The 16,388-nt window shown below is 43.8% G+C and overlaps 1 protein-coding gene across 2 annotated transcripts in view; it reads right to left on the reverse strand.

Moving 5' to 3' along the window:
* The window catches only part of MSRB3 (methionine sulfoxide reductase B3), a 171,455-nt gene that overhangs the window by 76,650 nt on the left and 78,417 nt on the right, over positions 1-16,388 (reverse strand). For both annotated transcript variants that reach the window (XM_053555595.1, XM_053555596.1), the window contains exon 5: positions 5,424-5,452. In XM_053555595.1, the coding sequence (XP_053411570.1) occupies positions 5,424-5,452 (29 nt within the window). The remainder of the gene's footprint in view (positions 1-5,423; positions 5,453-16,388) is intronic.

The raw sequence follows: 16,388 nt of genomic DNA on the forward strand, positions 1-16,388 counted from the left end.
GCTTGGTTAAAAAAGAAATCTTAATAGTGGATTAAAAGAGTTAATGAAGGCTGCCAAGGTGCCTCGCTTGTGTAAGCAAAATTCACACTTCACTTTGTGCATGTTGCTGTGACCCTCCCCATGAAGATGACATAAAAGCAAAGCTGGTGAGCCCTTTATGGAACTGGTCTGCTCCACACACTGACCTCCAGGGCAGGGTCCAGTCTGCATAGCCTATCATGCAAAGCTCTTCATGTGACTGGTCTGTTCCATGCACTGACTTCCAGGGCACAGTCTGCATAGCCTATCATGCAAAGCTCTTCATGTGACTGGTCTGCTCCACGCACTGACCTCCAGGGCACGGTCTGCACAGCCTATCATGCAAAGCTCTTCATGTGACTGGTCTGCTCCACGCACTGACCTCCAGGGCAGGGTCCAGTCTGCATAGCCTATCATGCAAAGCTCTTCATGTGACTGGTCTGCTCCACGCACTGACCTCCAGGGCACGGTCTGCACAGCCTGTCATGCAAAGCTCTTCATGTGACTGGTCTGCTCCACGCACTGACCTCCAGGGCACGGTCTGCACAGCCTGTCATGCAAAGCTCTTCATGTGACTGGTCTGCTCCACGCACTGACCTCCAGGGCGTGGTGACCCCCAGGACACCATCTGCATAGCCTATCATGCAATACGCTCCACAGTCTGCCTGTTTCAAAAGCATGTTTCTCCTGAGATTTGATGTGCAGCTTTCATGTTTAATCACCACATTAAACCCAATGCTCTGCTTCCTCCAGCATCAACTAACTTCCTTTCTTAGGAGGTGAGGAGAAGAGCACAGCCTCTCGCTACTTATGAACATAGAAGGAAGTCTGTTTAAGTCTGTTACTAAAAGCACCAACTCCCCTCTCAATCCCAGGCAAGCAACATTAGCACACCAACTAGAAAAAGGTGTTAAAATGGAAACTTTAAAACTCCTTTAAAAAGCTTGGCTGACTGTTCTCAATAAGCAAAGCCAAAAACTGTAGGTGATTGAGTTATAAATCAACAGAAGTTTTTTAATCAGCGTGTAAGGCAGTACAGGGACCACAGCTAAATGGCAGCTGAAGTTTTAACCAAATTAATCTTGACGACAATACGTTTCTGGGATTCTCAAATCAGAATTAATTCAGCACCTCTGCATAATGGTTGAAAGTTTTCTTAACCACATAATTCAAATAGAATTTTCAAAGGGTCTTTTTTTTTTCTTTGAGACAGAGTCTCACTTTGTCACCCTGGGTAGAGTGCTGTGGCGTCATAGCTTGCAGCAACCTCAAATTCTTTTGTTCAGGCAATTCCCTTGCCTCAGCCTCCCGAGTAGCTGGGACGACAGGCGCCCGCCACCACATCCAGCTATGTTTAGAGACTGGGTCTCACTCTTGCTCAGGCTGGTCTTGAATCTGTGAGCTCAGGCAATCTGCTCCTCTCCCTCTCCCAGAGTGCTAGGATTACAGGCACGAGCCACGGTGCCCGGCCTTCAAAGAGTCTGTAACTGAATTCAGAGATGGAAACACAACAATCCTTTCCAAAATAATTTGTATGTGACCCAAATTTCTAAGACAGATGAAAACCTCAAAAAATTAATTGACCCCTTTTAATAAGACAATCTATAATTTTCAGATTTTAAAAGTCACATAAAATATATTTTATTTTGAAATATTTCAAGTAAAAAAAGAAAAGTGAAATCAATACGCCAAATTATTAATAATAATAAAATTTAGATGATGGTTAAGTGGGTACTCATCATACCGGACTATCTATTTTCATCGATGGTTGAAATTTTTCATTATAAAATTTTTTAACTTTAAGAAAACACTAGGAGGTTGTTTTTGGATTTGCAAAATGGTTGTTTATGGATTTATGGTTGTTTATGGATTTATAAAAAAAAGAAAAAAAAAGCTGGCACAATTCTGATAAGAAAAAAAGCATACGGTCTCCAGGTGAATCATTTGGTATACAGTCAATAGCCAATTTTTTTTTTTTTTTTTTTTGAGACAGAGTCTCACTATGTCGCCCTCAGTAGAGTAGAGCATCACAGCTCACAGCAACCTCCAACTCTTGGGCTTAATCGATTCTCTTGCCTCAGCCTCCCAAGTAGCTGGGACGACAGACGCCCAGCTGTGTGTTTGGCAGGCCTGGGCCGGATTTGAACCCTCCAGCCCCGGTTTATGTGGCTGGTGCTCTAACCACTGAGCTACAGGCACCAAGCCAACAACCCAAAACTTTTAATATGTACTGGCAATAAAAATTTTCCTTCCTGGGTAGTGCCTATGGCTCAGTGAGTAGGGTGCTGGTCCCATATACTGAGGGTGGTGAGTTCAAACCCAACCCTGGCCAAACTGCAACAATTAAAAAAAAAATTTTCCTTCCTTCCTCCTAAACCTCACTCCACAGCCTAAAACTCATTTATATAAACTACAATTGTTGTGCAGTAAGCTGTATATACGTCAAGTACTTTTCTTAGGGAAAAAAGTATATACACACACAAAAAAATATATGTAAACACACACCTATATGTGTGTGTGTAATTTGACTTTGAAATCCTTTCCTTTATGGCTAGTCATTGTCCATAGTATTTATTTTTTAAGGTTTTTTTTTTTCTTAGTAAGATTGGCATCTTCCTTCATTTAAAAAGTCTTACTTTGTCAGAGCTATATACAACATTAAACAGAGCTAGTTTATTTTCTGTATTTGATGAATAGAGACTCTGAACCTATTAAATTCATACATTTAATTGTTCCAATATGTTACCTTATATCTAACCAAAATTTGCATTATATGGAATGCCAAAGAGTAAATTCCAAGCTTCCTTTGTCATGATCCCTTCATTCAATAATAAGCAAAAAAATAAAAAAAGCTTACGAAAAAAAATAATACCTGTTTCTTAATTTGAAACCATCGGAATTCTTTCCACAACATATTTAAGTTAAAAATTAAAAGAATAAATAAACTTTTAATCAGTGTTTCCCCTAAGACTTTCAGAATAGAGAACTTTGTAGTTGTCAAAGACATGCAGATGTTATCCTTTGTAGACACTTAAAAAAATTTAGGACTTGAAAAAAGTAAGAGTCATGGACAAAATCTTTGGTCACGAGAGTGAAAGATGTGTACTTGTACAGATGTTATAACTATTTCCGTGATAAATACTAACCTTCAGTACAGGAACTCAGTAGCACACTTTGAAAATTTAACATAAATTACCTGGCTCTGACAATAGCTGCCTAATATTTCAGTTTTGTACACTATTTCCAGATTTTACCTTCAAAATGACACTAGTAGGCTTTTTCACTTTTAAAAGCTATATTCCAGACCCTGTGCCCTAAAACCAGTTTCTGACTTGCTGTTTAGGCAATTAGATCAGATCAAAATAAGGAGAGTTCTTAATAAATATTTGGTGACTGCAGTGGTTTAAAAAAAGACATTTTATGTAAAAATTCATTCTCTATCAATGTTATTCACTTTATTCATTTATTTTTTATTATACACAAGGATTTTTAACTATTAAAAAAAGAAAAAGACTTTTCACCTTATTTTGAGCCACCTCTGAATCAATAAAAGAATCAATCGCTTCTCAGCCTTTTGGCTCAGACCAAAAGCATAAAAGAGTACACAGCTGGTACACCATCCTGCCTTTATTCCCCAATGCTGTTAACCAAAAATGGCTTTTTTTTTTTTTTTTTTTGCAGTTTTTGGCCAGGGCTGGGTTTGAACCCGCCACCTCTGGCATAAGGGCCAGCGCCCTACTCCTTTGAGCCACAGGCGCTGCCCCCAAAATGGCTTTTTTGAGACAGAGCCTTGCTCTGTCGCCCAGGCTAGAGTGCCATGGCCTAGACCTAGTTCATAGTAACCTCAAATTGCTGAGCTCAAGTGATCCTCCTGCCTCAGCCTCCGGAGCAGCTAGGACGACAAGCACCTGCCACAACGCCCAGCTTGTTTTTCTATTTTTAGGAGAAACAGGGTCCCACTCTTGCTCAGCCTGGTCTCCAACTCCTGAGCTCAAGCAATCATTTTGCCTTGGCCTCCCAAAGTGCTGGGATTATAGCGATAAGTCTCGGCACCTGGCCCCAAATGTTTGTCTTACACTATAACTGGCACAAAGGATTCAGAAGCCCCAGAACATAGAATAGAAAGATTACAGGAGTCATGGTTCTCAAATGAATTTGTGAACTAAAATGCACAGACTTCACAGTTAAAAAGTCTCACTAGGGTGGCGCCTGTGGCTCAGTGAGTAGGGCCCTAGCCCCATATACCGAAGGTGGTGGGTTCGAACCCGGCCCCAGCCAAACAAAAAATAGCCAGGCATTGTGGCCAGCGCCTCTGGTTCCAGCTACTCGGAGGCAAGAGAATCGACTAAGCCCAAGAGCTGGAGGTTGCTGTGAGCTGTGACTCCACGGCACTCTGCCGAGGGCAACAAAATAAGACTCTGTCTCTAAAAAAAAAAAAAAAAAGTCTCACTAAATTTATAAAGTTAGACAATAAAAGACAAAGTTTTTGAAGAAGAAAAAGTGTCAGCTCCTTAAACATCGCTATCAAAAAGAACACACAGCACTTGTTCCTTTGTGGCTATAACAAGTGTGAACATTTTTTAAGTTAAAATACAATGAAATTTAAATGACAGTAAAAATATCACTTTAAAACTCAAGTTACATACTAGTCTATAAATTATTTTCTCCTGGAATTAAATATGTTTATCTATTAACAGTCCACCAAAGAGCCTAACTCCTTTATACCAAAAATGAGGCAATTTTTGAACTTTAATTGTAAACACCATCAGAAACTCTGAAGTGCATAAGTCCCAGCAAGGGACATAAGGGCCACAGTCAACCTAGAAGATTATATGGCTACATTCATTAGAAAAAAACCTATTGAGGTTGATATGCTGCTGTTGGTGAGAAGGTAAATTTTGCTTTAATAGATACAAAATAATGACCTAACGTGACCTTAATTTTCTGTCATGCCAATAAAACATTTCTTAGAAAAAAAAGTAATGCATCACAGACAAATGTCTGTTTCCATAGGCTGGAACTCTTGAAGTCTGCTGTTTAAATGCACTCCCCACATTTGATGACAAACCACTTGCAGATAAATCTCTAATTATTCAGGGTTCTATACCCACTGAGATCATTCTGTTTTGAGCAGAAAGTATATACAGTTCTATTTCTGCTTTTAAGATGAGACTCTGCCCTCAGAGGTCACTCCACGGGTCCCACAGAACTGCGCAGAAGCCCAGAGTGAACAGCTCACGTCATGGTTCACAGTAGTCGGTAGCCCTGCTCTGAGGCAAGACTCACAGTGTGAGGAGCCCAGCCAGTCTGTTTAAAATCAGAATGGCTCTTGATCTGATGAATTACTCCACAGAGAATAATTTAAATAAAATATACTCAGAATAGCAGTATTAATGTGAACATACCTGAACCGGAATCAAATTTGGTTTCTGACCTGCAAAGTGAAAGAAATTTTTTACAATATAAAAACTGTTTGTAAAAGAACCATTATTTTATGGGGCAAGGGGTATCATAGTTACAGATTTCAGTATATTGGTCAAGAAGTAAAATAGCTTTCTAAAATGTAAATATTTATTTTAACCATTTTTAAATGCATTGGCCTAGGCCCCCTCAGACATGCATGCATCAATACGGACAGCAGAGTGTGGAAAAGATATTAACTATTTCAACTTATTTCTGAGAGAAAGAGAATAAATTGTTTGTAAAAAGTACCTGATGTTTACAGAGTAACTTGTTTCAGTATTATAATAATGCAAAACAAACCAAATTTATAATTATCCTTTGTTATTAAAGATTTTAAATTATTCTACACCAAGTAATTTTTTGCTAAATTCTTAGCACACAGCAAATGAACCTAGTAACCCCATACATTTAATAAAAGGGAGGCCTTGTGGGAACACTATGTCTCAGATATAGGTTAATACTGGTTGTAAATTCAGAAGCCTTTGAAGCTCTCGGTTCAGCTGTGGGAAAACTTCTGTCGGGTAATTACTCTCAAGATGCTGCTGGTGTGCTGTCAAGCAGAATTAACCCTGTGACTGGGCCGTCTACACAAGCCGCAAGAGATGGCATTGTCTATACCTTGGTGCAAACCAATTAGCAGGCCGGCCCTGCTTGGATTTCTATCATACGTTCGCAATCAATAGTAACACGCTCCCAGCCCCATGGCAGCTACAGGGACCGGCCAGCAGGAGCCCTGTTAAAGGATGTTACGTTGACAGAGAAGATTTCTTTTTTCCTGGGGAAATGTAGTTAACTGAGTGGGAAAGAAGATTGCTTTGAAATTGTGCCAGGGCACCAAAGCACTTTTGGAAGTGGTGGCTTTCTTCACTTAAATTAGTTTCAAGGAGAGTCATCAAAGAGAGAGAGCAGGATAAACTCACCGGAGCTTCCTTGGTCCTAAAAGAACATTTTCTCAAATGCTGTCCAATAAAGTTCCACCTGCCGGTGTGGAACCTGGGCACTGCTGGTGTGACCCCAGCCCAGGTTCTCCCCAAAGCCTAACCCCGCCCCCAGTCCTCAGCTCAGTCCTTCTCATACAGGGCTCTGCCTCCAATTCCAGATTCCAAACCAGGTTCCCGTTTTCCCTCCCAATTCTGGCAAGGCCTTCCTCATCCCTCCCCTGTGTTTCCTCTACCCCTGGGCATAACTCTCACCACACTCACCAAGCGTTATCCTCTCAGACCCCTCGTCCTGTCCCCACCAGGCCGCAGCCAGCCGGGCAGCCCCTGCACTGAGCCAGGTGCTAACATGCATCCCTCATCTCCCCGGAACCCTGGCCGTATCAGCCACGCCTTTCTGCCCTGCCCTTAATATTGGCGTCCACAGGCTCCTCTTCCCCTCGGCATGTAAGTGCTTCAGAGCCTGTTGTGAAGCCTCCTTCTCATCTGGGCCTCACTTTGACAACCCTCTTCCTTCTGGCTTTGAGATCTAAGCTCACCAAAGACAGACTATATCCTACGTCCTGTCTCTTCCTTCCCTGACCTCCCAACATATTCCCCATTTAAGCCACGGCCACTGCCCTTGCTGGGGTTCACTGGAGCTTCCTAATGCTAAATGCAAAGGCCTGTCCTCTCCCTTCCTTTATGGAGCCTCTCTCCTCCACTGGACACACTGCCGCTTTTCCTGTGTCTGCTTGGACCTACGGGCTGGAGGGCCCTTGGCCCCTGGAGGTCTGGAAGGACCCTACTGCCCGTACTCATGCTCAGACAAGATGGCCTGGGAACCCAATACTGGGCTGTCAGAGGCAGAGGAGGGACGATGGGTGGTGGACAAAGTCCCTGGCAGCAATACAGAGAATGGAGTTCTTAATTTATGGATCCCACAGCCCCTGGAAGCCAAGGCTGAGTGGACCATCCCCTCCTCCTCCCACTTGGCCCAGGCACCATTGCCCTGACATTTCCTCGGGGTAAATTAATAGTCTTTTGATGGGATACAAAATTACTTTTAAATTTTCATTATTCTTGGTTATTTAGCATGAGTGGTTTTACACACCGTTTTCATTTTTCACTATAAGGAGTATTTGTCAAGGTAATTTGGTGTATCCTTTCCTAACAGCTTACTGCCTGGATTTATAACTCTACAATATTCAGCTGTACTGTGTTCATACTCCCATTAGTCCTCTTGTCCAGGCCCTGCAAAGGTCAGGGCCAGGCCTAACCATAGGTCTCCATGTGAAAACACAGGCCTCATTATGGGTCCTGAACAACAACATTCAAAGTGGCTGGCTGGACACTAAGCCTTCAGTCCTCTGCATGGTGCATGGAACCTCCACATCCAGCCCAGCCCCACCCACACTGGGCCACCACAGTCCAGCCCCAGCCCCACCCACACTGGGCCTCCACAGTCCAGCCCCAGCCCCATCCACACTGGGGCCTCCACATCCAGCCCAGCCCCACCCACACTGGGGCCTCCACAGTCCAGCCCCAGGCTCATCCACACTGGGGCCTCCACAGTCCAGCCCCAGCCCCACCCACGTTGGGGCCTCCACAGTCCAGCCCCAGCCCCACCCAATGACAACTGTACCAAAAAATAGCTGGGCCTTGTGGCAGGAGCCTATAGTCCCAGCTAGTTGGGAAGCTGAGGCAAGAGAATAGCTTAAGCCCAAGAGTTGGAGGTTGCTGTGAGCTGTGACGCTATGGCACTCTACCCAGGGTGATAGCTTGAGAGTCTGTCTCAAAAAATAAAACAGACTATGGACTATGATCATTTCTACTCTCAAGTCTTCTTGGAGAAAGCAAGTAAAATATAGATAGGAATAAGTAAGTGACAAGTATAAAAAAAGAATTCATATGTAATTCAGATTATATAAGATTTCTGACGTGCTTATTTTCAGTAGTATAGTATGCTGAAGGAATACCAAAAAATGCATAAAATCAGGTATAATACACATAAATATGATTGTCTCCACAGACACCACTTCACCTTTGGATTTACAAACTCACATCTCAGGTTAAAACTATTCCCCCAGTTCTTCTAGCAATTAGCAGAGGCGGTGACTGCGGGTCAGTAGTCTAGTCACCGCCTTCCAATGCCCTGCTCCCCTTTCTTCATTTTAGGGGCAGGACCTCTGAGTATTAAGTGAGCATATGGACAATATTTCCACACTGTAGCCCAACTCTCCTGTTCTGACCACGTTGACTAAGTTCTTGCCAAAGACGCAAGTAGAGGGTTATGCCCCGACAGGGAGGGAGGATTGCACCCCTCTCCCCAGCTTCCCACTGTCTGGGATGTCAGTGTGACTCCAGGAGCTGAAGCAGCCAATCTTAGATGGTGAGGGAAAAGCCAATATTAGAATAATACTAGAGTTAATAATTAGGAAATTAGGAAAGGGGAGAGGAGGAGAAGGAGAAGAGTGAAGAAAGAGGGAAGGGGAGAAAAAGGCCAATGTGTCCAGAAAGCAGCGGCTGGGAGAGAACAGTGAGAAATGAAGTCATGGCAGCCGCCAAGGGCACATCCCAAGTGTAAAGCCATTGTAAGGAATTATGGCCTTGAAAGGTACAAAGATAAGTTTTAAAAACCAAATTGTAATGTAATTAAATGTATTTATATCTTTACTCTGGTATGTGAAGAATGAACTACAGTGGACAAAAGCCAAAGAAGAGAGCCCACAGGGTTTCTAACACCGCCCGCTAATCAGAGAACCAGACCCCTCGGAGAAACAGCAAACTGCAGGGCTGGGGCAGGAAATGCCAGAAGCCGGCACGTCAGGCCAGATGGCAAGGAGTGCTCAAAAACAGAGCAAACAGAAAGGACACCCTACGTCGCTGGATGTGTCAAAGGGACACAGAAGCCAGATGAAAGAGTTACTGGGGCCAAAGCTAGAACAATATGAGCAAAAAGTAAACTGGTATTGGATTACAGCCCAAAATATGAAATAAATACCCGTGAGTCAGCACTGATGTGACGGTGAAATGAGGGGGGAAATTAATAAACAGATGAGAGAAAGGAGCCGAGCCTCCCTGCAGAAAGACTCCAGATAATTACCATAGATGCTCTGCCCTCGAGGGAGCACAGATCTGCACTGGGTGAGTACAGGGACACAGGGACTTCCTTCCAAACACTGCTGCAGGGGAAGGGGGGAATGAGCTTAGAGCAGAGAAACCTAACAAACACCAACATGATCAAGGCCAGAGTCAGAAGTGACATCACGCTGTGACTAGGGTCCCTGAGGCAGGTGACGAGAATAACACTCCCAAAAGTCCATCACCCCACTCTAACTGTGAGAAAAACACCAGAAAAATCCAATTAAGGGGCATCCTGAGAGATGCCTGACCACTCCTCCAAAAACAGGCAAGGTCATTAAAAAAGAAAGGCCTGAGAGATGGCGGCCACCCAGAGAAGCCAAGGAGACAGTGTGACTCGATGCACGAAAAAAAGACGCTGGGCAAAAACCAAGGAAATATGAACAAAGTATAGGCCTTAATAACAATAATACACCAATATTAGTTGGTAACTTGTAACAAATCTACCATACTGATGTAAGATGTTAATAATGCGGAAGCTGAGGGAAAGGGTCCCCGGGAGCTCCCTGAACTATCTCCTCAATTTTTTTGTAAACCTGTAACTGTCATAAAAAATTAAGTCTATTTTTTAAAAAGCCAAAGGAGAGAGACTCACAGTAGCTCAGGTCAAAGGTGGTATCAGTGACAGTGGCTCAGACCACAGCACAGCGATGGAGATGGCCTGAGAAGTGAGACTCACAACATACTCTGGCCCTGCAACAGAGCAGAAGGCTCTGGGAGGTTTGGTGCGGCGCCTGAGAATAGTTACCGATAGGTTTTTGCTCAGACAACATGGTGGATAGTGAATGGCACCTTTATTTAGTTAATGGAGGAAAAAATAAAAGAGTAAGTTTTGTTGCTTTGGAGTCATTTGTCGCTTCTATTTGTGCTAACTCCTAATTCTTGTGAGCTGATAGGATCAATAAGAAAACTTCAAGCTGAACAGTCCCCCAAAGAATCTCAGATTAATCTGCTTATTTCTTATCATAAAAATACAAAAATCCTATTTCATAATAGACTGGTATATAACTGCTTTGAAAAGAGGTGGTACAAAATGTTTCTTAACCTAATTTAGGACAAAAAAAATCAATACTCATTTACTGGTTCCCAAGGCCCAAATCAAGGATTCTATTTGTACGATTACCTGAATTACATTAAACTTTCAAAAAGCACAGATTAAAGCGTTTTAAAATCTTTTAAGTTCTCTAGATAATCTGAGAACCACTGGCCCACATAGTATTCCTTTAAAACAAAGACAACCTCTTATTTAAAATAACAAAGCATACCATCTTTCTAATTACTCCAATTTTATTAATAACTTCCAGAGTTAACTTTCTGCCCAATAGAGAGGTGAAAAATTCTCCCTCATACTGTATGAACTTCCACACCGAAAAGTTTTTAAGCATCACTGTTAGGAAGTTATGTTTGTGGGAAGTTATGTTTTGAGCTAAGTTCCAAAAAAGCGAAAATGCCTCAGAAAAAAACCAGTCCTGGCACACACACACACACACACAAAAGATATATTTGCTACTTTCTTGGTGAATTTATTAAAACTATTATTTTATTTCATGGCTGTTGTCTCTGGACACTTGAATCAAATTATAAAGTCTGAGAGCCCATGAATTCCTCAGACTGGGCCAGCAAATCACCTAAAAGGACTCATCACTAAAAAGATAAATTTCAGGGCAGCACCTGTGGCTCAAAGGCGTAGGACACGGGCCCTATATGACAGAGGTGGTGGGTTCAAACCCAGCCCCCACCAAAAACTGCAAAAAAAAAAAAAAAAAAAAGATAAATTTCATGTGGACAGGAAAACTACACTCTGTTAAAGCCCTAGGCCAAACTAATACAAGAGATTCACTCTCAGGAAATCTTCTCTCAGTCTAGAGACTAAAAGGAGAAGCTCACGGGAGAGTCTGCACACTCCCCAGGCACACTCGGAGAGCACTCGGTGGGGGGAGGGGGTGTTGCTCACTATGTGCAAAGCGCTCTATTTGAAGGAAGAGGTCTTGTTTAATGCAGCCATAATTTAGCCAATAAAGCCCTTTACAGTTTCAGATCAACAGTTTGGACCTCAATCAGAGCGACTGGGTTGTTGGTTCACGCTGAAGGGCCAGGTGTAATCGGCTGGTCAGGGCTGCTTGGTCTCTAAGCTGAACGGTCTTTGCAGTCGGTGTAGATTCCAACTCCTGGGTGGTCCTCCAAGCAGCTCAAAAAGGGCATACCACGGAGGTACCGGGGTTAATTTATACTCATGCAGACCGTGCGTCATGCGACTGCCATTAACACTGTACACTGAGCTAAGTACAGAGGAGCAGAACGTGCAAAGCTCCAGCAGCATAAAGCCAACTTTCCTTAGAGCAGAAAAGCGGGAACTGGAATAACTATTGAAAAACAAATCACGACATGAATGAACAAAGTGTAGTTTGTTCCAAGTACAATGCAAGGTAATAAAACCAAAATTTATAAATGGCAGAAGGAATCGTGGGCTACAACCAGCGAATTATGATCTTGAAACACAGGACTAACACACCAGACAGGAGTCACCTGGTTAATGCTGACTGGACCTCCTGTCCCTGTCTGCTCACTCACTGGACCGACGTACCAGACAGGAGTCACCTGGTTAATGCTGACTGGACCTCCTGTCCCTGTCTGCTCACTCACTGGACTGACGTACCAGACAGGAGTCACCTGGTTAATGCTGACTGGACCTCCTGTCCCTGTCTGCTCACTCACTGGACCGACGTACCAGACAGGAGTCACCTGGTTAATGCTGACTGGACCTCCTGTCCCTGTCTGCTCACCCATAGGACTGATACACCAGACAGGAGTTACCTGGTTAACGCAGACTGGACCTCCTGTCCCTGTCTGCTCACCCACTGGACTGATACACCAGACAGGAGTTACCTGGTTAACGGTAACTGGACCTCCTGTCCCTGTCTGCTCACCCACAGGACTGATACACCAGACAGGAGTTACCTGGTTAATGCTGACTGGCCCTCCTGTCCCTGTCTGCTCACCCACAGGACTGATACACCAGACAGGAGTTACCTGGTTAATGCTGACTGGCCTTCCTGTCCCTGTCTGCTCACCCACAGGACTGATACACCAGACAGGAGTCACCTGGTTAATGCCGACTGGACCTCCTGTCCCTGTCCGCTCACCCACTGGACCAACACACCAGACAGGAGTCACCTGGTTAACGCTAACTGGACCTCTTGTCCCTTTTCTGCCCATGGGCGTGGTGAGAAGCAGTGAAATACTGAAAATAACAGCAGCACGAATACACGAGGTGCTCTGTAGTGAATCCTGCTCCATGGTAAGCATAGTGGTACTTGTCTGCAGCAAAGAAACTAGCTAATCCAAAAAACTGAATATTGAAAATTCAGCTCATAGGTAGACCATTATTAATCTAAACAATTCCTTATTACCTATCCCTGAGAAGGAGAAAAATTAACCTTCTTTTCTAAAGCTTCTTCTGCCTGTTTGTTAGATCTCTCCCTCATTTTTAGGACCTTAAATATATCTCTTTATAGCTCTCTTCAGTTTATAAAAAAAAAAAATTTAATTTTTCCGTGAATCCACTTTCCTGTCATTACGTGAGGTTACAATCCCACCTTAACCGTAATGGTTTAACTGTGATAACCATATTTTCTGGGATAATTCCAATTTTAATTGTTTCACCACACTATCTCCACTTCGGCTGCGGTTTGAAAACACACGATTGTCCCCTAATGCCATCACCATCTTCCCTGTACTGCTACTTCCACCCTAGTTGCTTTCTCCCATTACCAAACTAAACAGCTGGTTCCTGATGCTCAGGGTCTCCACAGCCTGTCACAGCCTGGCTCCCCTCCCTGTGATGTCTGGACACATCTAACCATGGCCTTTGTGCTAAGCGTAAATGCCTTCCTCATTTAAGTTAGCATTGCCAGTGTGGTATCAGAAACACAAGCCTCACAATGTGTTCTTTGATCAAGAAAATATTCTGTGGTCAAAAATTTTGAAGATGTTACCTATTGTGAGGATTCTGCTCCTAGAGACACACAGTGAACACAAGTGTGCTGCAGGCTCCGTGAGCTTTATGATAAGCTATGAGCATTCTGTTCCTAGAGCCACACAGTGAACATGAGTGTGCTGCAGGCTCCATGAGCTTTATGATAAGCTGTGTGCGTTCTGTTCCTAGAGCCACACAGTGAACATGAGTGTGCTGCAGGCTCCATAAGCTTTATGATAAGCTGTGTGCGTTCTGTTCCTAGAGCCACACAGTGAACATGAGTGTGCTGCAGGCTCCATGAGCTTTATGATAAGCTGTGTGCGTTCTGTTCCTAGAGCCACACAGTGAACATGAGTGTGCTGCAGGCTCCATGAGCTTTATGATAAACTGTGTGCGTTCTGTTCCTAGAGCCACACAGGGAACATGAGTGTGCTGCAGGCTCCATGAGCTTTATGATAAGCTGTGTGTGTTCTGCTCCTAGAGCCACACAGTGAATGCCGAGTGTGCAGCAGACCCCGTGAGCTTTATGATAAGCTGTGTGCGTTCTGCTCCTAGAGCCACACTGTGAACATGAGTGTGCTGCAGCCTCCGTGAGCTTTATGATAAAGTGTGTGGATTCTGCTCCTACAGCCACACAGTGAACACAAGTGTGCTGCAGGCTCCATGAGTTTTATGATAAGGTAGTGCTGAATGCCTGAATGCCTGTTTCCCAATCAGCAATCCTTTCTTCTATCCCTGCTCCATGACACCTGGTTTTTCCCAAAGAACACACACTAACATATGTCTTGGAACTATCATTATGTTGATATAATACTCTGATGAAACAAGTACTCAGTACAACACACTGATATACCTGAAATTTTACATTAAAACCTCAAATCTTCTTTTTTTTTTTTTTTTTTTTTTGAGACAGTCTTACTCTGTCACCCTGGGTGAGTGCTGTGCCACATCATGGCTCACAGAAACCTCAAACTCCTGGGCTCAAGCAATCTTCCTGCCTCAGCTTCCCGAGTAGCTGGGAGTATAGGCACCTTTCCACCATGCCCAGCTAGTTTTTCTATTTTTAGTGGAGATGGGGTCTCACTCTTGCTCAGGCTGGTCTCTAACTCCTGAGCTCAAGGGATCCTCCTGCCTTGGCCTCCCAGTGTTGGGATTACAGGCGTGAGCGACTAAGTCTGGCCCCCAAAACCTCAAATCTGTCAGGCCTCCCAAGGTGAATCCATCATCTTTCCTCCCAAGCTGGGTTTTTAACATAAAATTACTCTTTAGTTCACCAGTCTCACATTCGGACAATTGATAAATCTTCTCAGCTCCCCCCAAACCGCTGCTTGTGGTGTTTGCTACATCACCACTGCCATCGTCCCAAGGCAGGTCTTCCTGAACTTTATCCATGGATGTCTAAGCCGTGGCCATGGGCTGCATGCTGATTACTTGAGGCCAGTTTCAGTTATCTGTTGTATATGAGGGAAAGTACGCACAGACCTTTTCCTCTGCTCATCAGCCTTCCTTAGTGTTTGTGTATTTACTGTGTGGCCCAAGGTAACTTTTATTCTTCCAATTTGTGGCAGAGAATAAGAAAGGATGGACAGCCCTGATAGACTCATGGGAACCGAGCATGAGAGCCAGAAAATTAAGATCGCAAACTCATAGGAGAAAAAGTGCTACAGACCTCATCGCTGAGCATCACTATAGTCACCTTCAAGGTCTTCCCCTTGGGGAGCTATGCACTAATGCCAGTACCTAGTCCACCCTTCAAACAAACCTTGAGACTCTTTTTCTGGAACGGTCATCAGAGCTGTTGTCATATAAGCTCTAACAATTAAGTTTGAGAACACATCCTAGAAAAGTGCTACAGACCTCACTGCTGAGTATCACTGCAGTCATCTTTGAAGTGCTCCCTTTGGGCATCATGGACCACAGTGATATTCAACAGTGACGCATGTAGCACTTTTTCTAGGATGAGTTTGTGAACTTAATCGTCACACCTTTCATTACAGGGGAGCTCTGGAAAGTCAAGGCCTGTGGATCCCTTGAGTTCAAGAGTTTTGATCAGCTTGGGCAAGACCCCCACTTCTAATAAAAATAGAAAAACTAGGTGTTGTGGTGGGTGCCTATAGTCCCAGCTACCCTGGAGGCTGAGGCAGGAGGGTTGCTTGAACCCAAGAGTTTGAGGTTGCTGTCAGCTATGATGCCACAGCACAATGACACCACAGCACTCTACCCAGGGAGACAGAGTAAGACTCTTTTCTCAAAAAAAAAAAAAAAAAAAAGATTCTAGACTCAACTACAATCTTAGTAAATCAGAACTCTGTAGGGAGAAGCTTTCATTTTTGGTTTTAAGGGAAAGCTGATTTGCAAACTGCCTAAGTAGCCCCTGCCAGCTCTAGGACTCCCTCCCTAAGCTCAGCATGTTTAATTCTCTGTGATCATTTCCTCAAAGCTTCATGGGTGTGAGTCCCCACCCCTCAGGTGCTCCTCCCTGCATATGGCACATTGTGTCTACAAGCCTTCCCACGTGAGGTTCCATACTGAACCCCAGAGTGCTCTGAGTACAGGGCAGCCAGTCTGTGGAGAGGTGAACTGTCCATTTGCTATTGTTTCCTGCATCTCTCAAGATGTCTCCTTGGGCTGAAGGGACAAAGTCACACTCTCCTCACCATCCCACTCCCTGCTGCAAATCACTATGAGTTATTATAACACCAGTCTGTGATAACCACCAGAATATGAACCACTCATCCAACAAACAAAACTTCCCAGATTTTAAAATAGCCCTAATTTAACTGATTTGCTGCCATCTATTCTAAGCAAGGGGCATCCTTTCCTCTGGCTGTGAACTTCTGTTCTGAAAGCTCCATTCATACCTGTCCTCA

The sequence above is a fragment of the Nycticebus coucang genome, chromosome 12, assembly GCF_027406575.1.
Source record: "Nycticebus coucang isolate mNycCou1 chromosome 12, mNycCou1.pri, whole genome shotgun sequence".
NCBI classification, from domain to species: domain Eukaryota; kingdom Metazoa; phylum Chordata; class Mammalia; order Primates; family Lorisidae; genus Nycticebus; species Nycticebus coucang.